Source organism: Aedes albopictus, chromosome 2, assembly GCF_035046485.1.
Source record: "Aedes albopictus strain Foshan chromosome 2, AalbF5, whole genome shotgun sequence".
NCBI lineage: Eukaryota > Metazoa > Arthropoda > Insecta > Diptera > Culicidae > Aedes > Aedes albopictus.
Genome location: NC_085137.1, coordinates 18,444,658 through 18,469,657, shown reverse-complemented (window position 1 = coordinate 18,469,657; position 25,000 = coordinate 18,444,658). Strand labels below are relative to the sequence as shown.

General features: G+C 42.3%; 1 protein-coding gene across 1 annotated transcript; it reads left to right on the top strand.

The window, feature by feature from the left end:
• The first annotated feature begins 13,978 nt into the window (after nucleotides 1-13,978).
• LOC134285980 (uncharacterized) lies at nucleotides 13,979-16,427 on the top strand. Its single transcript, XM_062847543.1, has 2 exons — nucleotides 13,979-15,538; nucleotides 15,696-16,427. Exons 1-2 carry the CDS (start codon nucleotides 13,979-13,981, stop codon nucleotides 16,425-16,427), a joined length of 2,292 nt encoding a protein of 763 aa, XP_062703527.1.
• Nucleotides 16,428-25,000: the final 8,573 nt, after the last annotated feature.

The window sequence follows — 25,000 nt, the reverse complement described above, 5'->3', positions numbered from 1 at the left end:
TCTGGAGGAATTTCTGAAGACATTCATTATTGAATCCCTGGAGGAATTCCTGAAGAAAGTTCTGGAAAAAAAATCATGGAGAAATTCCTAGGGGATTCCGTGGAGGATTCCTTGAAGGAATTTTTCGCGGAATTCTTCGAGGAACTCCTGGAGGAATTCCTTGAAGAGTTCCGGGAAAAATTCCTTTAGGATTTTTTGGAGGAATCCGTTGAAGAATTTCGGGAAGAAATCCCTGGAGGCATCTCGGAGGAATGCCTGCAGGAACTACTCTGGGAACTACTACCCAAATGGAGGAGAACGTGCCTCTGGAGCCGACTTACCTGTAGGAACTACTCGAGCAATTTCTGAAGGAATACCTGGAGGAATTTTATGAGGAATTTCTGAAGAAATTCGTTAATGAATCCCTGGGGGAATTCTTGGAGAAATTGCTGGAAAAATCCTGAAACAATGAAAGATGCCGTAAAGGATTTCCTGAACAAATTCCTCGCGGAATTCCTCGAGGCATTCTTGGAAAAGTTACGTGAGACATTCTCGGGGAATTCTGGCAGAATTTCCTGGAGGAATCCATGGAGGAATCCTTGGAGAAATCTCTCGAGGAGTTCCTGGAAGGGTTCCGTGAGAAATTCCTTTAGGATTTTATGGAAGAAATATTGGGGGAATTCTGGCAGGCATTCATAGAGGATTTTTCCTAGAAAAAAATCAGGAGGGAAATATCCCAGGAGGAGTTCCTTGAAAAGTTCTGGGAGAGATTGATTTAGGATTATGTGGAGGTTTCCGTGCAGGAGTTCCTGGAGGAATCCCTGGATAAATGCCTTGAGAAATTTCGGATGGAATCCTCGGAAAAATTCTTGAAGAAATCCTGGAGAAATTACTGGAGGAATCCGTGAAGGTTTTCCTGGAGGAATTCCTCGCGGAATTTCTGTAAGAGTTCCGGGAGACATTTCTTTAAGATTCTCTGGAGAAATTCTGGCATAATTTTCTGGAAAAATCTCTGAATTACTGGAGGAATTTCTGGCGTTCTTCCTCGAGAAAATTCTGAAAGAGTTTCTGCAGGAATTTGTGGAGCAATTTTAGAAGGATTTTCTGAAGTAATTCATGGATGAATCACTGGAGGAATTCCTGAACAAATTTCTTGAGAATTTCCGGATAATTTTCTGGAGGAACTCCAGTAGGAGTTTCTCGAGGAATTCCTGGAAGACATTTTTGAGAAATTCCTTTAGGATTTTCTGGAGGAATCCGTTTAGCCATTCCTAGAGGAATCCCTGGAGAAAATATTGGGGAATTTTGGCAGACATTACTAGAGGATTTTTCCTGGAAGAAATTTCAGGAGGAATCTCTGGAGTAATTTCTGGAGGAATTCATAGATTATTCACTGGAGGCATTCTGGAGAAATATATGAGGCTTCCTGGAGGAATTTCTGAAAACATTCCTGGAATAATTTTTGGGGGAATTCCTGGATGAATTCATGCACGAATGTTTGGAGAAATCTCTATAGATTGCAACAAGGATTCCGATCGAAATTTTCTATCTAGGAATTCTAACTCAATCTATGGCTCTTCTCCAATTTTAGCATCACTGATTGTCCAAGATCGAAATTCTTTCACAACGACATTATTTTTTTCTGTAATTGATCATATTCTCGATATTTTCCATTGTATTTTTTACATACAATAAATTTTATAAGAGTCGAGATAACGACTTCATATTAATGTTTCGCATTGCTTTGAAACCATCACCATCCGAAGCCTTCTCCAGAATCCCAATATGAAGTACTTAGCGATGTTTCCATCACAGCATGTTGAAACCCCTTCTTGAGAATTCATATTTATTACGTGTAACACCTTAATTCAATTTTGCACCATGATCATACATATATTGCACCATTATTGTAGTGCCCCCCCTAAGCATGAACCCTGCGCACGCTAGTGATGCTGAGGGTAGTATTTTTGCTGCTTTTGATGATTCCCGTAGCAGATACGCAATTTAGGCAGCTCAATAATAGCGGTTTTCCTTCTTATAATTTTGCCGGCTGCTATCTAACATTGCTAGTTGGTATGTGCATCAGCAGTACCCTTTCGACCTGGTGAAAAGTGCTCTTCAGATAGTTGGGGGTTGGTGTCGCCAATATGGCCCTTCGTTAAATCCGAGTGAAACATCTATTGGTCTTTTTCAAGGAAAGCCGAAACGGTAATGGCGTTCGACCTTTGCGTCTCTTTGATTCTAAAATCAATATGGTAAAGTACGTTGAAGTCATTCTTGATTCTAAGCTTTCCTGGACACGTCATATTGAGTTCAGAACCAAGAAAGCTTGTGTGACCTTCGGGCAATGCCGGCAAACCTTTGGTACAACTTAAACCCAAGTATATCAAATGGATCTACGCAACTGTTGTTCGGGCAATATTGGCCTATGGATGTCTTGTGTGGTGGCAAAAGGGCGAAATGAGAACGATCCAATCAAAGTTAGGCCATCTGTAAAGGATGTGCTTAATGGCGATGTCAGGAGCGTTCTCTTCAACTCCCACGGCAGCGCTCGAAGTTCTCTTTGACGTTGCTCCACTACACATTCATCTCAAACAAGAAGCACTTTCTTGCACTTATCGTCTACGGCTACTCGGTCTACTAGAGGAAACTTCTGCTTGTAGTCTTCCATATCAAGACCAACGATTGAAAAGGCCGCATCAAAATTTGGTAAACAAATATGTTTCTGTCGACTTGAAGCCTTTTGAACTCCATCCACACACCTCACCACCACTAACATAAAGCGCAAACATCAAGCTTTCTGTTAATGGTGGTGAGAGGCGTGGGTGGATGCCAGAAGGCCCTAAGTCGACAGAAACGTGTTTGTTTACGCAATGTTGATGCGGCCTTTTCAATTGCTGGTCTTGATATAGGACATTTTCCACGAAATTCCCTTCCCGGGAAGAGTGGACATCTGGTTATCTAGAGAGAAGTATTTCAGACGGCATCGTATGTTACACTGATGGCTCCCTTCTCGAAGGTCGAGCAGGTGCTGGTGTTTATTCTCGTGAGCTAAGGCTGCATCAGTCTTATTCACTTGGTAGACACTGTATCGTTTTTCAGGCCAAATGTTTGCTCTTATGTGCGGAGTGCAATCAGCACTTCAGCAGCACGTAATGTGCAAAGTAATATATTTCTGTTCAGATAGCCAGGCTGATATTATTTTTTTTTTATCTGTATTAACGAGATTTTTAGCCCTTGGCTAGTTCATCTCGGGACCCACATTTAACTTCCCTTCAGAAGAACTCAGATTTTGCGAGTTTGTCGAGAGTGGGATTCGATCCCAGGTCCTCGGCGTGATGGTCAAGTGTTCTAACCATCACACCAGGTCCGCTCCCCAGGCTGCTATTAAAGCACTTGCTTCGGCCAACTCCAGGTCGAAGATAGTTATCGCTTGTCGAACTCAAATTGAGGAGCTGAATTCAGCAAACGCTGTTCACCTTGTATGGGTACCTGGCCATTCTTCCATCGCTGGAAATGAATTGGCTGATGAGTTAGCTCGTACTGGAGCATCAAATGACTTCATTGGCCCTGAGCCAGCTATTCCGATATAGTTTGGAGTCATGTCGTCAAACCAAATTGTATTGTACTGAGCCATCTCCAAGGGTGGCGAAGTATCTTACAAATCGGTCAAAGCAGAATTGCAGCATTCTGATCAAAGCATTGACTGGCCACTGCCGACTCAGCTATCACATGGCGATTCATTTGCATGTGATAGCTGTGAATCCGATTATGGAACTTCGTATCATTTGATGTGTAACTGTCCAGTTTTTGCACAACTGCGTTTCCGAGTATTCGGTAAACACTTATTAAGTGAAATTGACTTCAGAGACCTGAATATTCAGGATATCCTGTTGTTCTTAACCCGCTGTGGTAAGAGCTGTAGGCTCTTTTTCGCTTTATGCGTTATTACAGTGCCCTTTCCAGGGCGCTGTTTGAACCCATTGTGGTACGCTTTCCCTACCTATCCTTATCCCCATCCTTATCCTTATTTCCTTCCTTTTCCCTCAGGTAGATGATGAAATAGGCTATTATTTTGGCGATGGCACAAATGCCCCAAATGGAGGATAACGTACCTCTGGAGCCGGCCTTCTGATAAAAGCACAGATTTTGAGTAAATTAATCAAAATGTGTTTCAAATTTGAATCGTTTTTAATATGCCACAAAAGAGTCTTTACTCTTTCTCCATTCCATTATCTCTTTTTTTTGCCTTTCTCGTACACTAAGTGTACTGGAAAGGCTATATGTTCACTCCAAAAATGACTTTTTGATAGAAGGCCCGGAGTGTCGACTCACATATATCAATCAACTCAGCTCGACGAATTGAGGTGATGTCTGTGTGTATGTATGTGTGTGTGTATGTGTGTGTGTATGTGTACAAAAAAACTCACATCACTTTTTGGCAGTAAACCTTAACCGATTTTAATGACCGACGGGTCATTCGACGCGGAATCTGGTCCCATTGTTTCCTATTGAAAATGGTTCGGATCGGTCCAGCCGTTCCGGAGTTATGGCCATTTAGGTATTCCGGACCAGTACCCTTGGAAGGGGCCATACATAAAAATGTAACAAACACATACATGCGACACATCAAACTGTGGCATTTTGGATAACCTGATGAACGTTTAGCAGGAAAACAGTCTCAGACCATATCTGAACCGGTAGTTTTGCGGAACCGGTTCCGGATGTCCCGCCGGAAGTGGCCAAATATAAAAGTGAACCAAATCCATGCATGCGACACATCAAATTGCGGCAATTTCGATAACCTGATGAACAGTTAGCAAGAAAACAGTCTCAGACCATATCTGAACCGGTTGTGTTCCGGAACCGGTTCCGGATGTCCCGCCGGAAGTGACCAAATATAAAAGTGAACCAAATCCATGCATGCGACATATCAAAGCGCGACTTTTTTTATAACCCAAAGACAGGTTGGCATTAAAAAAGACTCAGACCATATATGAACCGGTAGAGTTTCGGAACCGGTTCCGGATGACCCACTGGGAGTGGTCAAATAAAAAAGTGATCCAAACCCATGCATGCGACACATCAAACTGCGGCAATTTCGATAACCTGATGAACAGTTAGCAAGAAAACAGTCCCAGACCATATCTGAACCGGTTGTGTTCCGGAACCGGCTCCGGGTGTCTTGCCGGAAGTGGGCAAATATTAAAGTGAACCAAATCCACGCATGTGACATATCAAAGCGCGGCTTTTGTGATAATGAAAGGTTGGCATAAAATAGACTCAGACCATATCTGAGCCAGTAGTGTTGCGGAACCGGTTCCGGGAGTTACGCCGGAAGTGGCCGTATATAAAATTTGACATAGTTTTTACATGCGGCACATCAAATCACGGATTTTCCGACAACTTGATGACCTTTTATGCTAAGACCACATTATGGACTGTCAGTAGTTCCGAAACTAGTTCCGGGTTTCCCTCCGAAAGCGGCTGAATATAAAATTGTACCAAACCCATGCATGCGACATAGCAAAGCGCGGCTTTTTTAATAACCTAACAAACGTTTGCAAGCAAATAGGCTTAGATAATTTAAGAGACTATCAGTAGTGTTCCGCAACCGGTTCCGAGCCGAAAGTGAAAGCAAACCCATGCATGCGATTGAGGTATCACGGCTATTTAGGTAACATGATGAACAGTTGCAAAAAAATAGACGCAAGCCATATCAGTGTGTTACGGAACCGATTCCGGTTGTCCCGCCAGAAATGGTCAAATGTAAAAGAGAACCAATACATGTAACATATCAATGACTGATTCAGTAACATGATAAACGATAGCAAACAAATAATCTCAGACCATATTTGGGAGAACCGGTAGTGTTCCAGAACTAGAGACGAGACGAGTAGCCTACCGGAAGTGGTAAAATATAGAAGGGAACTGAACCATAGTGGCGTTTTTTTATAATCTGATGTAAGGCCAACAAGAAAATAGTCTCAGGCCACATCTAGAACTTGTAATAATATTTCGGAATCGGTTGCGGGTGTTCCTTCGGAAGTGATTTAATAGAAGTCTCCAGTTAGCCTAGTGGTTAAGGCCAGGCTTGATAATCCTACTCGAAATCAAAAGAGTTTTGCAACACGCTCTGGAGCGGTGTTTTGCTTTTGCCTCGTCGCGAGGGAGCGAACGAACCCCAAACAGAGAGGCTATAAAAACTGAGCGAGGAAGAGGGGAACGAAAAAAGAGTCGATGATTATTTCGGGTTTTTTGAGTGCGATTTTCGCCTCGAGAGTCTTTCTTTGTATGGGAGTGGAACTCGCGAGAGCTTTTTGAGTGTGAGTGGACGTGAGAAACACAACAAGAAATTATGAGTGTTGGACGAACTCCTCGCTGCGCGGCAAGCTCACGCTCGGTGCTGTTGAGGATTTGCGTTGTGATTTCTGAGTTTTATTTTCACTCCTCAGAAAATCGCCAAAATCGCTTCCTCATTTTCTCGCGAGGGAGTTTCTGTCAAGCCTGGTTAAGGCTTTGACTCCCTGAGCATAGTGTATCATTGTACATGCCTCACAATTTACAAGTTCATGCAATGGCAGGCAAAGAAAGCCCTACAATTAATAACTGTGGAAAAGTGCTCAAAGAACACTAAGTTGAAGCGAGGCAGGCCAAGTCCCAGTGGGGACGTCGAGCCATAAAGAAGAACAAGAAACCAAAATCATGCATGCGATACATAAAATCGTGGTTTTTCAAAAAAATGTTGAACTTTTAGCAAGAAAATAGCCTCAGATCACATTAATTTTCAGCTTTTTAGGTAACTCGATGAACAGTTAACAAGAACATAATCTCAGACCACATTTGAGACAACCAGAATTGGTTCCAGGAGTCCACCGGAAGTGGTCAAACGTAAAATTTAACAAAACCCCCGCTGCACATCAAATAGCGGAATTATAAAAGTGAACAAAATAAATGTCAAAGCGATAAATCAAATCGTGGCTTTTTTGATAGTCTTTAAACGTTGGGTAAGATTATAAGTGAAGAAATGGTCAAAGTCTTCATATATGCAAGAGAACAAAATCGTGACCAAAACCAAAGTGATATCTTCAAATCACACTATTTCAGATTCCAGCGGTGTAAATGCATATTAGAATGGATCAACGTTTAATGGAAAAATAAAATCTAATCACATCAACACCTTATCAATTTTCAATCTTCAATCTACTTTTGCTTCTAAAATTACTACTCACAATTTGGGTGCGGCTGGTTGAGCCCTCGCTCTTCTCATTGCGATTGATATTTGAATGGAAATGTTTACATTTTCTGCATTTTTCTCGTAAGAAGATCACATTTTACATGAATCGTGTTACATTTGTTAATAAAATATAGCCTAAAGTGTACTGAAATAAACAATGGCGAAGATCACAAAGTGATCTACGATTGTGAATAGAGTTGACCTTCTTCATGCATTAGCTGACGCTCACCCCGCTGCCGTAGTGCATGGAATGGAGTCGTAATGACCCCAATCAGAGATGCCAGATTATTTTTTCAAAAAAAAATCTGTAACATTACATATTTTTCTGTATCGCCGTATTTGAGAGTATAGCAGACACCGAGAGTCCTAGATTTCAAAAGGAACTAAAAAAAGTACTACTTTCTGACAGTTTAAAACTATTGCAGGTATTTATTTTTCTTAAACATGTGTGAAAACGTACAAATTTTCATAAATTCTTTAAAGTTTAAGCAACAATTTATAAAGTTTTCAAGAAATTTATTGCAAAAAGCTTCAAATTTCATGCTTTCTGGAGAAATCTGTATAACATTTCAAAATTCTGTATTTTTCTGTACTCTATATCTTGTCTGTATAGAAGGTCAAAAATCTGTATAATACAGAAAAATCTGTATATCTGGCATCTCTGACCCCAGTAAAGACCGGTCCAGAAAGTATGGACGCATAAAGAAAATACTTGCATTTCAAAACTATTGATGACAAGTTCTTTTTAAAAGCTACATCCTGTTGGTCAACCTATTTTCTCAGCATTTGTAATGCAGTTTTTGCTATTCCAACAGTTTGTTTCAAAATACATGAGCTTTCAGCGCAACATCATCGAAAAAATGTGCACAAACGATGAACAGGGCTTGAAAGATCACTAAGGAAATGAGCAAAATATGGTGGGAGTAAGTGAGAAAACCGTGCAAGTAGCAATCAGAAAACACGGTGGGGATAACACGTTTAAGCATAGGCAAAAATTGGGTAAAAAATAAAGGTCCTGCTAACCACCGTTTGTAAAAACAAATGATGAAGATATTTGAGCACAAGAAAAAACCTTCTAAGTTACACAGAGCAGAACATGACCAAAAAAGTTATCATTTCGAATTCCGATGTACATCGTGGCAAAGAACGTTTGAATTTTCGATCCTATAGTAAGCAGAAACAGCCAAAAAGAAATCCGAAACAAGAACCATCGATCAGGCCCAGTCAACTGAAGACTAGGTGCGTCCATACTTTCTGGGGCAGTCTTTATACGACCAGGGTTAAGGTGGTCAAGCAGTCAACTGAGAGGTCTGATATTTTTCAGCTCTGCTTTGCTCTTGAACATTACATCGGAATATGTACCATGAATAAGTTTCCAAAATCGATCATGGATTTGTTAAAATTGTTGTTTTTCTATATAAAGTATTATCAGGATTCAGGAACATTTTGGCTAACGTCGACAGTAAGTTCATGAGTACATATTCGACGAGAAAGGCACTATCACCACTAGGTGGATAAATCTGGGTTTTTTTTTTGAATATTATCGCTTTTAGTTCAAGGGAAAGCGCGTTTTCCGCCTTGCGTCCCATAAAGTTCGGTCCATGTTTCATCCCACGCGCCACGATCACTGATTGTATGATCTGGACATATTTCAATCAACGTACCGACGAAAGTAAAAACCTCGGGGAGGTGCAAACTCGAAGCTGGAAACTAGTTTTCAAATACCGTCCGTCTAATACAGCCAGCTGATGGCGCTCATCAACATTGGAGTACATACGATTATAGTGGGAAAGCTCACTATTGGAGGTATTCGCATGTACAGTTGTATGTTAAAGTGTGTGAACTAAGGTGTGAGGACACAAGAGGGAGTGATCACATTTTTCAGTTTAATTACCCTGTTGCTCTGGCTGCTAGTCAATAGTTTTCCTCATTAATCGATTTTGTGACTGAATGAAAATATTCGTTCAAAGCTGACTAGTGTGGTTTGTCAATTCGAATCAATGCAATTCTCTACGTCGCTTCAGGTAGATGGAAGACTACAAACTATTGAAACCAGCCTTAATGGGCGATTCAAGTACAAATGATTAGCGGCCTACGTCGCTTATGTAAATTGGTGGCAATGTTCATGCACTTTAATGATGACAATTAAGTGACAATTTATAAGGTACCTTGTAATAACATGGATGATATTTTCTTGAGAGCCGGAATGGAGACTCACTTTCCTTATAAGTAGCAGTTATGACTGCATCTTGCAAATCCTCGTTCGTTCAAGGGCAAGCAAAGATTAATAACCTGGCATGTAGTGGCATATAAACAATTCAACCCGTAGTGGTTTTCTCACAGTCTTGGTGCGCTTTATTTCCAGTAGGAAGGATTGCAACTTGCACTTTCTGTTGATACTCTTATGTGCTAATGACGTGCATTTATCACCCTGGGGAATGGTTCGCACAAAGAGTTCGCTTCCTTTAATGGCCTATGCGATTGAGAAAAAATATTTATTTTTTCAACAAATCAAACAATCTTGAAATGTCGCTTACAGCTACTGGCTAGGCAGCACCCCAACCAGGGGTTTCTCCTTCGAACAAGAGAATATGGAATCAACCTGCTCTCAACTATCATACCGCTTGCTTGCACCTAGAAACCATGGCGATATACATATCTACTCGGTGAGCCTCCATCAATCACCACCGCCGACCGGGATGACAGGGGAGATAAATCTAATGTTTATATGCGCATTTCTAATGGCTCTTTCGATGACGGCCGTCTGGTTTCGCAGGCCGAGCGACTGGATGGATGCTTACCGTTGCTCGCTGGATGCTGCATATGCACATAATCTGCTTATGCTTGCAATTGTCCTCCTCCTGTGTTACGAATCTATCCCCGAGGTGGGCTCTCGCCAGCATCCCAGTGAACATTGATCGTTGATTTATGGGGCAGTTAACGCAGATATTTTTTTTTCTGGCGATAACGGATTTCACTGGACCACTTTTTTAGGAGCTGGGATTAATAAATCAATATCGAATCAAAGCCCTACAATGTTGCATTAGGTACACAGATAAAAAGGAACGTGTATAGGCTTTCACCACAAAAGGTATCACAGGACAAGTTGTAACGATGGCTCAAAATATCTACGGGATCCGGTTCATTGCATTACTATATCAAATCGGTTAAAATAATTGTCCTGCGAATAATACCAAAAGTTTAGTAATCATCTCTTCTTTTATTACAAGACAACATTCATTTCAGCAAGAAAAAACTCTGACGGATGTTATGTAGTATCGTTATGTTCAATAAACATATCTAACTGAACACTTCAGCCATTTTAGTAACTAGATTTATAATTAGAAAGAAAACACCATAGCTGAAAATACATATATGCAAAGCTATTCATAACTATATTCCAATGCTATTATTATCCAATTAAAAATTGCTCTCCAAGCTGTTCCCACGGTTATCACGACAACTTGAATTAATCTCCTTCAAATGATAGCTAATTGAGTGACCGTTGTCGCGAATCAATCATCGCTCCAACCATAGTTGAGTGTAGAATTAGCAACTAGTTAAAATACACATAAATAAAAACAAAAAAAAAAAATCCAACCATAGTCGGTTGTAGGGTAGCGATACCAAATTGCGACATCAACCACAACACATGCTCTCCAAATCGATTGCTCCGCCAGTTGCCGACAGTTCGTACCGATCGTGCTCTCTAGCGCCTCTAAATACGAAATTTATTTCTGCTACAACATAATATCCTTCGATTGCACGAGATCGTTATTGCTCGGCATGCATTGAATTTACTGTGTTAGTTCGTAGGTACGTACCTCTATCTTTATGGCCATTTACGCAAGTGGCCCCGGCGAAATATGGGGAGAGTATTATTTGCAATAAATTTACGAGCAAGCTTTTTGCCGAGTTTGAATTTGCATACAGATTCGATTTTGTGTAGTTGTGAGCACTTTGAACATCGGAGCTCGGCAGCTTCCAAACCTAGAGCAGCATCTCTATCTCTGTCGGTGGTATAGTGCTGAACGCGTTCCTCTCTGATGCATTCCATAAATATTCAAGCAGGTCTTAAAATTGCAATCTACAAGTTTGAGCTAAACGTTCAACAACGTTTGTCGCACCATACACCATCTGTGCGAGGGGCTTTTGAACAAATAGTATCTTTCTAGCCTCGTTGATTCTAGGGACATATATTCCTGACAGCTTTTCCCATTTGTTGCGATTGCACGAGTCCAAGGCCGTACGGCTGGCTCAGAGTCAGAGATGCAGGAAATGAAAACTTTTTGCCGCCAGCTCTCCGGCTTCATACGCAATGTCGACAATTTATGAACATGAAGACATCATCCATCTCGTACCGAAGGTTGACATTCAACGCATTTCACCCCGGCGGCAGCAGCATTTCTTTCGCATTATTCGATTCCGCGTGCAGAGTTCGCAGGTGATTTATTTCAGTGGAGATTACCGCTTGAAACGGCGGCCGGCGCCGCCGCTCTGATCAGCCCGCCAACAGACTCTAGTTCATCTTCAGGCGGCGCGGCGAGTTGCTCAATGTTCGGTGTTGAACAAGGGTCGGTCCCGGGGCAACGAGATAGAGACAGAGAGCGTTGCTTAACTTCCGGCGATGCGGGCTTGGCTTCGGTGCGCGATGACATCGTTAAAATGCAGCAAATGAACTTCGCCGATCATAAAATTAGTCTTTGAGATTTTTACGACTGCTGCCGACGAAGAAGTGATGCAAGCTCATGCTGTTCTGCTTGGTTCTAAATGATCCAAATCAGCCATCTGAAGTATCTGAGGTGAATATTTTTTAAATATTCTCCTGATCGATTGTATGATTGTTTTCAATGCTGTAATCCAGGGTAACATTGCTCAATTTGTTTGTGTCCTTGTCTTATGAAATTTTTGTTCAAAAATTTTTTTCTTACTTGACCTTTTTGTCTGGTCTGTGTTGAGCTTTCTATTGGTATCAGGTACCAAAAGGCCGGCTCCAGAGGTACGGTATCCTCCATTTGGGACATTTGTGTCATCGCCATAACAAAAGCCTATTTCATCATCTACCTGAGGGAAAAATAAGGGAATTAGGATTGGGATGGGAATAGGGACAGGTAGGGAAATAGGAAAAGATACCCTGGAACAGGGTACGAACGCAAAGGCCACAATGGGTTTAAACAGCGCCCTGAAAATGGCTCTGTAATAAAACATAAAGTGTAAAGAGAGCCTACAGCTCTTTGCCACAGCGGATTAGGAACAACAGATCATCCTGAAGATTCAGGTTTCTGAAGTCGGTTTCAGTTAATAACTGTCTACAATTCTGCTTAGACAGATTAATTAGATACGGACAGCAAGGACAGGAGTCCTGAGGCTTGACGAGCCCCCCCCCCCTTCTGCGAGGCAGGTGGGAGCCTAGGACTCTCTTCTAAGTGAACCATATCCACACATCAGTGTGGACTTACCACCTTTGGCACCGGGAGGTGACCGAGCACCGGAGCATACGGATTGCTCAAACAGAGTATGCCTAGGCGTAGTGGAAGCCCAGCAGTGGGCTCCGCTGGGCCTCTTCAGAAATTCCACGCATCCGGAAGCAACTCTGTACAAGCGACATGACACCGCTTCCAAGTGCCACAGCCTCGGGCACATCAAGAACGACGCCAGTAAGTTTCAGATTATGGTATACTGGTTGTTACTGAATTATTAAAAGTAGTAAATTACTTTTTTAAATTTCTATTAAACTGTCAATTTTTTGCATTTTACCTTATACTATTTGAATTAGAACTGGACGTTTCAACGCAAACATATGTATACATGTATTGAATTAGTTCCACAAACCGCAGTATATGTACGCACACATGAAATCTATAAGCTAGAGCGAAATACGAAATCAGTATAATATACTCTGCCGTCGTGGAAACACCTATTTCAAACGAGGTCCGAAATCATTACGGTCGCTGGCTATCCGAAGCCCCCCTTATAGTGAAGTTCTCCCAAGTTTCAACGGTACGATTACAAGGTCGAAGTGTATGGTTGTGAATTAGTTTAGCACTTTGACGAAGAAAGTGAAACAATTCGGTGTCCATAGCAAACCGTGAGGCACAAAAAAGTGTGGTGATTTCCCTGGCAACACACCGCGTGTTGGTTATTTTCCGAGTGCAAGTGTGATCAGCGGTCCCGGGCAGCGAAAGGCTGCTAAGAAAGCCTGTATACGGCCGGCATTCAGTGTAGCTTCCGAACATTGGTCCTTTGAGCCGGATATACAGGACAATCCGGGGACCGAAAGTGCATTTTGTGGCCACGAAGGCACGAAGATTCCCGCGGGGTACAAAGTGGACGTTGGCTATTTTGTACGCGCTCCCCCTAGCCAAGCCAAGCGCGGCAGAGCGCTGATTGTTGGAACGAAACAATCGAAAGTGTGCCTTATTGTCTCGTTGTGCCTGTTCAAACCCTAGTGACGCCACGTCGGCGGACCCAAGCCAGTGAGCATTCTCGATAAAAAGCATTGTGAATAGAATACAATTGATTTTATCGAACCGCGTGAAACCGTATTGCGGTGGCACTTTGTGTATTTAGTGCAATCCAACAGCTAGTGTGTGGCTAGTGGTGCTCAAACTTTCCTTGGTGGCCCGAGTCCAATTTCGAAAGAACTTTCAACAGTTTTCCGTGTTCGCGATCGGGAAGGAGCTCGCACGTGCCGTTGCACCCACGTGTCGTCGCGTGTGCAAACCGTTAGTGTAGTCGCTCGGATAGTGACTTCGTCGCGAGATGGCCACCAAGAAGTTGAAGGACAAAAAGCTTAAAGAGAAGCTAGTTGCGCGGCGTTCGTTAGTGTCGTCACTCGAAACGGTCGAGGCGTTCGTCGAGAATTACGAAGAAGACCGTGATTTTCAGCAAGTGGCCGTGTGGTTGGACCTGCTAGACCAATTGTTTCGCGAACATGTGAAGGTTCAGGCGAACCTCGAAAAGCTCGACAGCGGAGACGCCCCGTTAGTGAAACACCTCCAAGAACGCAGGGAGTTCGAATCGCGATTTTGTGCTGCCAAAGGCTGGTTGCTTAATAGGAGGGTGGCCGACCTGAACGCCACGATCAACGCTCCAGCCGCTGCTCTACCACCGTCAACTAACTTCCATTTGCGGCTGCCGAAGATAGATCTGCCAAAGTTTGACGGCGATTATTCTCGGTGGCTGGGATTTCGTGATACCTTCAAGTCCATGGTGCACGATGCCCATGATATTCCGCTGGTTGCCAAGCTGCAATTCTTGCTCCAGTCTTTAGAAGGTGATGCGCGAAAACCCTTCGAGACGGTGGACATTGTGGGAGCCAATTACGTCACCACCTGGGAGGCCCTCCTAAAGCGCTACGATAACAAGCGCTTTCTGAAGAAGCAGCTGTACCGGACTTTGCACGATCTCTCACCAATCCGGAAAGAATCAGCACAGGATCTCCACAACCTCGTTGACGAGTTTCAACGCCACGTCAAAGCGTTAGGAAAACTGGGTGAAGCCGTGGAAACCTGGGATACCCCGCTGGTGTGTATGCTTTCCTACAAGATCGACCCAGCTACCCTTCGTGCGTGGGAAGAGCATGCTGCAACATCAGACGACGTTGGGTATGAGGCATGCATCGAGTTCCTGTATCAAAGGGTGCGGAATTTGCAGACCGTTTCCTCGGAGATTCAACATCGGTCACAAGGTGGACCGGTCAAGGTGGTCGGCTCACAATCCTTCTCCAAGAAACCCTCCCCTATCAAAGCGGTTGCGAATACCGCTTCTACAACGAGCTCTCGGCCAACACCTCCTTCGTGCATTGCGTGCTCGGAGAAACACCTGTTGTTCCAGTGTCCGTCGTTCCAAGGAATGGCCGTCGGACAGCGTCGAGAACTCATCTCCCAGAAGCGGCTTTGTTGGAATTGCTTCAAATCCTCCCATGTCGCACGGAATTGCGACTCGAAGCACACCTGCCGGCATTGCCATGAGCGGCACCACTCGTTGTTGCATCAAGCACCGAATCCAAGTAAGTCAACCTCCAATCCCGTAGTTCAGCATCCGAACCAGTCTGTGCCCCAGCAAGAAGCCTCCAACGGATCGGACATTCCTTTGGCTGAAGTTAGCGTTCCCGCTCATCGAAGTTCTCCAAGTACTGTTTTCCTCGCCACGGTTGCACTCTGGATCAAAGATCGATTCGGGAAACATCACTCTGCCCGAGCATTGATCGACTCCGGGTCGCAGTCGAACTTCATTTCGAAGAAACTTGCCCGTCGCCTTTGTCTGCGGCCAGAAAGAGTCAGCGTCCCTATCACCGGCATCGGTGAAGCAACTGTGACGGTAAGCCAATCCGTCGTCTCCACCATCCTTTCCAAGAATGACAAGTTTTCCGATCGCGGAGCTTCCCTCAACCAACGTCGACGTCTCCTCGTGGAACATTCCCACGAACGTGGCCCTTGCCGACCCTACGTTCAACGTTTCGGGTCCCATCGACTAGTTACTGGGCTCAGAACTGCTTCATGAGTACCTGAAGTGCGGCAGAATATTCCTCGGCGAAGGCTCGCCGGTTTTGTTCGAGACTGTCTTTGGATGGGCCGTCATCGGTCGCTGGTACGGCTCAACTGTACCCTCATCTCCAGTGTGTAACACCGCCGTTTCCCAACGTAGCCTAGAATCATTCCTAGAAAAGTTCTGGGAACTGGAAGCTGTAGAGCCAGGCCGGCTTTTCACAGCAGAAGAAGCTTCTTGTGAGGAGCTGTTTGAATCCACCACCACACGCAACCCAGATGGGCGATACGTCGTCCGACTTCCAAGAACGGATGATTCAAGTGTTCGACTCGGCGAATCTAGGGACATTGCCGAAAAGCGACTGTTGAGTATCGAGCGCCGATTGCAGCGGGACGAAACAACCAAGGCTGCGTACCACGAATTCATGGACGAGTATTTGCGACTCGGCCACATGCGGAGGATTGCTGATCCACCGAATGACACCATCGACCACTGCTACCTGCCGCACCATGCGGTCTTCAAAACCTCCAGCACCACGACCAAAACCCGCGTCGTATTCGATGCGTCCTGCCGCACTGCATCTGGCCATTCGCTCAACGACACTGCTTGTCGGGCCGGTGGTGCAAGAGGACTGTTGCGGTTGCGGTTGCGGGAGGTGGTGACGAGATCCGACTCTTTCAGCAGAAAGGAAACATTGTTATTCTCCTGCGATCAGCTATAAAGCTAGAATAATATTTTTATTAATAAAACAATTTATAATATGAATAAATAATCTTACAATTTCGGTGCTTTAGCTCCTTCTACCACCTCTTCACTGTAGCTACTCATCTTCACTTCTGACTGTGATTTTGTTACTTTTCGCTTTTCAGAGCAATTCGTTACACTAGGGGTGCTTAAGTTAAATATAATTAGTCTTATCAAGGTTCAAATTTTAGATGCGTTTTCATACGCAACACTCCTCCCCGTAACACTTCTACTTAAGAAGTTTTACATGTTATTTAAAATTTGATGTTCTTGCACAAACATTAATGCAACATCAATGGGAAACAATCACACCTAAACATACACATTCAAATTTTGCCTACGTCTTTCACAGTGTAACAATTCTTTTTGATCAACCCTAACACGCAATTGCTATCAACACTGAGAAGAAATTTCATTTCAAATTCACTGGAAAAAGTCAAGTAACCGTTCGGAAATGATTGAATCAGTGAGTTTACATGGATTAAGTGAAATCCGCTAGAAAACATAGTGAAACTCCAAAGAAAACTTATTGGAAATTTCGCACTTTATTGTATTGTAAATTGTATATGGTTTTTAAGTGGATTTTACAGCTGTCGAATGTATGCAAAAAAGAAGCGTGTAGTTGTCACCCATCACTAACAAACCATGCATGAATGTGATGATGGCAATATGATCTGTGAATCCTGATGTTTCCTCTTTTTCGAGGGAATAATTTGGTGGTCTCCGATGTAACGGAGCTGAACCAAATTTTTGAATGTCTTCAATCAGAAACAAAATATATAAAAACTAGTGCCAAATATACTTAAAATGATCTTAAATTACATATGATTTTGTAGTGAAATTTTTCACTTAAATTCTATTGGATTTTTCCAGTGAATATTTTCATTATCAAATCATTTGGGTTCCAAATGTTTAGTTAGATGGAAAAAATCTACTTAAGACTTCCAGTGGAATTTAAGTGAATTTTTCGCTCAGTGAAGCTTGTGTATTCACTGTAAGCTCCAATAGCACAGAATGAGGAGTATGCAATTGCCCATTGCACGGTGACGTCATCAAGAAATCGCTCTCTTTCTCTCCTACGGGAAATTAGAAAACATCAGGACCAACACCTGTCAAATTTGACAGGTACTGGTCCTGTTGTTTCCAAACTCTCTGAAGGAGCAAAAGAGATAGAATTTCGCCGTGAGGTGGTCTATACATTTCTACTGATATTAATTCTTAACACCACGTCACAGAATTACTATTGCTACTATGTGGAAATATTGGACGTGCATTCAAAGCACTCGTGCGGGTTTTGATGGCAGTAGAACGATCGGAAGTTTGCGATTCCGTTGCATTTCGCGCAACGGGCAGTGTCCAGTTACTAGGCCAGTGTATATACATAGAGCTCTCTTGTTGAGCTCTAAGAGCTTTTTGGTTTTATAAGCATTTGGTGTTATAAATCGTTTTGACTGATTGCAATTTTTGACGTCCATCCAATTGGATATCACCCTCTGCTCAGCCCAGCGTTTCAGGTCCATTTTAATTGTACAGTTTGATATACCACAGAATGGTTCTGGGCCAGCAAACTGTAAATTGGAACCACTTTTAGCAAGCTCGTCTGCCATTTCATTCCCTTCAATGCCACAGTGACCTGGAACCCAGTATAAGTTTACTGAATTCCCTTGGCACAGCCTGCGCAGTGAAAGAATGCATTCCCAGACAAGCTTTGAAGTACATTTGTAAGCGCACAATGCTTTTAGTGCAGCTTGACTATCTGAGAAAATACAAATATTTGCATATCTGTATTTTCTCTCAAGGCAGATATTTGCGCATTTCAAAATAGCAAGAATCTCTGCTTGAAACACCGTAGGATAGTGTCCCATCGCCACTGAAATTTGTATTCCAGGGCCGTAGATTCCTGCTCCCGTTTTTATTCCAACTTTTGAGCCATCTGTATAGAATTTGATTGACCCTTGACGAACAGTGGGACCTCCGACTTCCCAATCTGCACGAGTTGTTTCGTGCAACTTGTAAGGAACATCATGGTTCTCCACAGGTTTCATCCAGTCTTTAATCATTTTCATTACTGGCCTATTTTGGAAGTATTGTGAAATGCTCAGGTGACCTACAAGATCACCTGGCATAAACTTTTCAACTCGTTCAAATCTCAGCAATTCCTTCTCTGCTTCTAATTGCACGTACTCGTGCAAAGGTAGCAGATTGAGAATCGCATCTAAAGCTTTTGATGGTGTGCTTCGCATCGCTCCTGTAACAGCAATGGACGCAAGACGTTGAATTTTCGCAAGCTTTGATTGCGTAGTAGCCTCTTTTGTTTTTGGCCACCAGACAAACGAAGCATACGTCACTTTTGGGCGGATTATGGCAGTATAAATCCACATTATCATTTTAGGTTTCCAACCCCACTTCCTGCCAATAGTTTTGGAGCATAACTAGAACGCACTTGTTGCCTTACCGATCACGGACTCAATTTGAGCATTCCAGTTAAGTTTAGCATCCAGTATCAAACCTAAGTATTTGACTCGATCACTAGGATGAATTTGTATCCCTCCAAGCCGAAAAGCTTTTAGGTTGATCTTCCTTCTCCTAGTGAAAGGGACAATTACGACTTTTGACGGGTTGATGCTAAGGCCCTCCTTAATACACCATGAATGTGTATAGTTTAGAGCCCTTTGCATTCTCTCCGAAACAGTTTCGTCATACTTTCCTCTCACTATTATGACTATATCGTCTGCAAAGCCCACAACTTCGAAACCTTTTTCCTTCAAGCTTCTTAGAAGATCGTCTACAACCAAGGACCACATTAGTGGTGAGAGAACTCCTCCTTGAGGGCAACCTTTCGTTGCCCTTACTGTTATAGAAGAACTTCCCAGCTCAGAGGTGATTTCTCTTTTTGCAAGCACAGTGTAAATCCAATGTATGATACATTGGTCGAAGTTTTTGTTCTCCATGGCACGCTTCATAGATGAATAGGAGGCATTATCAAATGCTCCTTCTATGTCTAAAAAGGCGCATAGAGCTATTTCTTTTGCTGTAAACGTTTTTTCCACCTTTGTTACTAGCGAATGAAGTGCCGTAACCGTTTTAATATGTAGGTAAGACCTTTTGTTCCTACTAATTCTACTCTTATTGACCTTGAAAGAAAAAATATCGCGCAAAGTTTTGCAAAAATTTAAATAGATATGCGTGTTTGCATTTAACTGTTTCGGTGTCTTCTGCGCGGTCAATCCTTAGCTATTTTCCGCACTTATCGTAGAAGACACGAACACGATATGATGTACTGACGACGATTTATTAGCGATTTTGAACATTTTTGCGCGATAATCTACGGTGAAACGCGCAATATTGTTTTTCGATTTTTTTTTCATTTCTCATTTGTCTTCTCAGCCTCAGCATTTCAACAGGGCGTAACAACTTTCCAAAACAACACCTTTTTCAAAGCTGTGTTTCCACTTCTAAACAAAAAGAATGCTCCTCTTTCGATGGCCTCCATTAGAGGGATGACATGCAATCTACATCCATAAACTAAGGTGCCGTATCAAAAAGCAGTTACGCCCTTCTGAAATGCTGAAGCAGATGAAGACAAAACGAACAAATGGAAAAAAAGAAAAACAAAAGGTCGAATAAAAGTAAAACTAGCAGGGACAAAACGTCTTACCTACATATTTTGAAAGAAGAAAAAATTTCACCCTGCAAATTATGCTTCATTATGTGTTGCCTGTTCCGACTTTTTGTCTTTTGGCCTTTCCATATTTTGGTTTTCTATTCTTATAACTCAAGATATTTGGCACACAGACATATTTCTTTTTGTTTGATTTATGGGTACCCATATTTTTGACTATTGTTTTTAAAGCAGATTTACTGTATAGAGAGTGTACGCTCTGAATATATCGGTGCTAACATTTCAAAAGGGCGAAACTGCTTGCCGAAACCAAACCTTCATCTCTCCGACGCAATGAACAATCACTACTGGACGGAGAAAATGCAATTCTTTCCGATAGTGGTTGTTGGTGTCCTGGGAAAGATGAAATACGATCTACAGCTATGGGAGAAGATATTATGTTGAAGATCAGTTACGTCCTTTTGAAATGTTAGTGCTGTATGCATGTGAATACTATCGCCTTGACTGAGAGTAATATGAACATCTATAGACATATGGAATCACAATACAATATACTTTTAATTGAGGTTGTTACACCGATGAAATGTTTGTTTTCTACAGGCCCTAAGAACACCTACCGTATATTGGCGTAATGACCAACTTTGATAGAAAATGCACTCCACCGATATTTATATGGATGCATACTACCAAATTTCAATATTATTCATGATAATTTTTGTTGTTGATGCCTTTAATTCATGATTTTGTTATGAAACGTTGTGTTATTCTATAGAAAACACGATTTTTTAGAGGTTAGGCCCTTTAAAAGGGCGTAACTCAAAATTTCGCCCAATGATGATTTTAAAAATTTGCCCAGAGGTGTAGGATAGATAAATAAAGAGAATGGCGTTTCAGGTTTTGATGGTATATTTTATTTTATAATAACGGTAAAAGGAGCACCGTGGTTATATCTCCGGATTCAATGAGCCGATTGCAATGAAATTTTGACCATTCATGACTTATATAATGAACTCTGGAAAACATTTGACTTAACTTGAAATTTTTAACAAGCGAAAAAGTTATAGCGATTTTATTTTTTTCACGGTTTTTTAGTAAATTGGTCTATTTTTAATATGCATCCCATTACTTTTTCAATTTATTGGTGGCTATGTTGTTACTTTCTTTCAAAACGCATTTATATGTAGGTCAATTAGAGGGAAACTAAATGAACTATAATTTGCATCTTGAATTTTGTAACGATGTTGATGTTTTGGATAATTTGGTGTTTTATTAGAAAAATAATCCAATCGTTATAATTTTCTTCCGTATTAAGAATATTAAGTTAAGTCAATGGTTTTTCATAGCTCATTATATAAGTCTTAAATGGTCAAAATTTCATTGCATTCGGTTCATTGAATCCGGAGATATAACAGCTCAAAGTTGGCTGTCGGATAATTTTACCTTTTTCAAAAATCTTTATTACTTCGGCAAGAATTGTCCGATATTTTCCAAATTGTGTCCACTGATACACAACTAGTTGAAGAACTTACAGTAAAAATTTGAGAATATTTGATGCACTTTTCGAAAAGTTACAGCTAATTTAGCATTTTTTGAGAAGTGAAAATTTTGCCTGTCCCGATCATTTTGTCTATCCCCTGTATAAGCTAGAGCGAAATACGAAATCAGTATAATATACTCTGCCGTCGTGGAAACACCTATTTCAAACGAGGTCCGAAATCATTATGGTCGCTGGCTATCCGAAGCCCCCCTTATAGTGAAGTTCTCCCAAGTTTCAACGGTACGATTACAAGGTCAAAGTGTATGGTTGTGAATTAGATGAACACGCCTGATTATCGCTGATCCGGCTCTAAGCCCAGTCCCCATAACAGCCTGGGCCAACCCTCGGATGGCCTCCCTGCTTGCACAGATAACCACCAGGATTATTGGCGACTACTTCATTTGCAGTGAAGGATAGCGGCTCAATAGCCCATATAGCCGAGGCGGTAAACGCACGGGTATTCAGCATGACCATGCTGAGGGTGACGGGTTCGATTCCCGGTCGGTCCAGGATCTTTTCTTAAAGGAAATTTCCTTGACTTCCTTGGACATAGAGTATCTTCGTGCCTGCCACACGATATACACATGCAAAATGGTCATTGGCAGAGGAAGCTCTCAGTTAAAAACTGTGGAAGTGCTCATAGAACACTAAGCTGAGAAGCAGGCTTTGTCCCAGTGAGGACGTTACGCCAAGAAGAGGAGAGGAGGAGGATGAACAAAAGATAAAATAAGTGATTTAAACAAAGCGGGAGTTTACAAGATAACATGTCCACATTGCAATAAAATCTACATAGGACAAACTAAAAGAACACTTGAAATTCGATTCAAAGAACATATTGCAGAGGTTAAAAAAGCGGATAAAGAGTTAGAAAAGGGTTCTACGTATGAATTTAAATCGAAAGTGGCAGAACATGTTTTCCAGGATGAACACCTGTTGACAAAGGATAACATTAGTATCCTGCGAAATGTGTCTTCATCTTGGAAGCTTGACGTAGCGGAAAGAAAGGGCGGCATTACTTCTTAACAAGGATCAGGGAAACGGTCAGTCACGTTTATTTAAATTCATACCTATAAATGACCACGTGGTTTATGGACAGCCCCTAAGCGCAGTGCACGCGATAGGAATACGTAGGTACCTAATAACCCGAGCAGAAGAAAATAACATATCAAGGTATTTATCTTAAATACTACCGTACCTTGATATGCCCTTTGTTAGGTGGTAATAAGAGGCAAAATAACAAAAACGAATTCCAACATTTTGTATAAATAACACCTAGAAAATAACAAGTCTTGTTATTTCAATAATGAATGCATACCTAAAATTTCAAGTGCTATATTTGTTATTTCAAAGTTATTGAATAACAAACTAATAACAATTCTTGTTTTTAAATGTTTCACTAGATCGATGACTTCATCATGTAATAGCAAATCTTGTTCTTCGGTTATTTTCACAGCTAAACCAACAAATACTACATCAATACCAAACTCTGCTCAAATACTGCAGACTGTTATTGTGATGTTCCCATAACATTTCGTAGAATAACGCAGCAATAACAATTATAGGTATTAGAGCACATGTATTTGTGAGGTATACCCTTCTGCTCAGGAAGCTTCATACTAGGTACTAATATAGAGGTAAAAAATAGATTTAGGTACATTTTATATGTATAGGTAGTTTTAGGTAGTAATAGTAGCTCATTCGAAGAGGGTATTCTGCTTAGAGGGTTCGAAAAGTCGGTACAAGATCGTTTATGCTGGCTTTAAAAACCTCTTCTTGTCTATTTGACTAAAAAAATGCTACTTGTGTAAGGGCCGTTTCTCCAACTACAGCATACAGCAACGTCCACTGCCCACACGAAGGGAGATCCGATGACGAGAAAGAAGCGTTCTACGCGCAGTTAGAGCAAACATTCGATGGTTGCTCGCCGCGTGACGTGAAAATCGTTGTCGGCGACATGAACGCGTAGGTAGGAAGTGAGGAAATGTACAGACCGGTAGTCGGGCAAAACAGCCTGCACGCCGTATCGTATGATAACGGCCTGCGATGCGTAAACTTTGCAGCCTCCCGTGGTATGGTAGTCCGAACCAGGCTTGTCCGCACTGAGCGCATGAAAATTCTGCTCTTTTGATTTACACCACCAAATCCATCATATTTATGCAATCTTCCTATCTTACCTGATAGAAGGATGTTTGAATATCCTAAATGTCATTTCAAACTGTCAAAAAATCGCACCGCATATCCACACTGTGCGTACAAAGAGAATTTCACCCGGGTGAATCCACCCCAGTGAAATTCTCTTTGCGCGCTCAGTGCGGCACGGTGGTGCGATTTTTTGACAGTTCAAAATGACATTTAGGATATTCAAACATCCTCCTATCAGGTAAGATAAGTCAAATGCCTCGGCTCAATATCGAGCAGATGCATAACGTAGAAGTGGCTCAAGACTATGCGCAGCAGTTAGCAGTGGCCCTACCAACGGAAAAGCAGCTTGGCGCAGCTACAATTGAAGATGGCTGTAGGGACATCCGATCCGCCATAGGTAGTACCTCGGCTACAGCACTAGACTTCGCGACTCCGTATCACAGAAACGACTGGTACGACGGCGAATGAGGCACGTTACAGACAGGCGCGGACAGGCAGAACTCAGTCTTCTGGATGAAGAAGCAAAAGCAGGAAGAATGAGATCGGGAAGCGATGGAAGAGCTGTATCGCGCTAAGGATACACGGAAGCTCTACGAGAGGTTTTGTGTCACAAGCCGACATATGCCGAGATAATCACGGCAATATTCTCACGAGCGAGCGTGAGGTGGTCGAGAGAGGTGGCGGCAGCATTACGATGAGCACCTCAATGGCGACATTGCAAGTACCAAAGGTGGCGTGGTAACAGATTTAGGAGTATGTGCACAGGACGAAAGACTTCCGGCCCCTGACCTCCAAGAGATTGAGGAGGAGGTTGGTCGGTTGAAAAACAACAAAGCCGCTGGGGCAGATCAACTACCAAGCGAGTTACTAAAATACGGTGGAGAAGCACTGGTGAGAGCACTACACTGGGTCATTACCAAGATTTGGGAGGAGGAAGTATTACCGGAGGAATGGATGGAAGGTATCGTATGTCCCATTTACAAAAAGGACGACAAGTTGGATTGCGGGAACTACCGCGCGATCACACTACTGAGCGCTGCCTACAAGATACTCTCTCAAATTTTATGCCGCCGTCTATCACCGATTGCAAGTTCGTGGGGCAATATCAGGCTGGATTTATGGGTGAACGCGCTACAACGGACCAGATGTTCGCCATCCGCCAGGTGTTGCAGAAATGCCGCGAATACAACGTGCTCACACATCACTTGTTCATCGATTTCAAATCGGCGTATGATACAATCGATCGAGA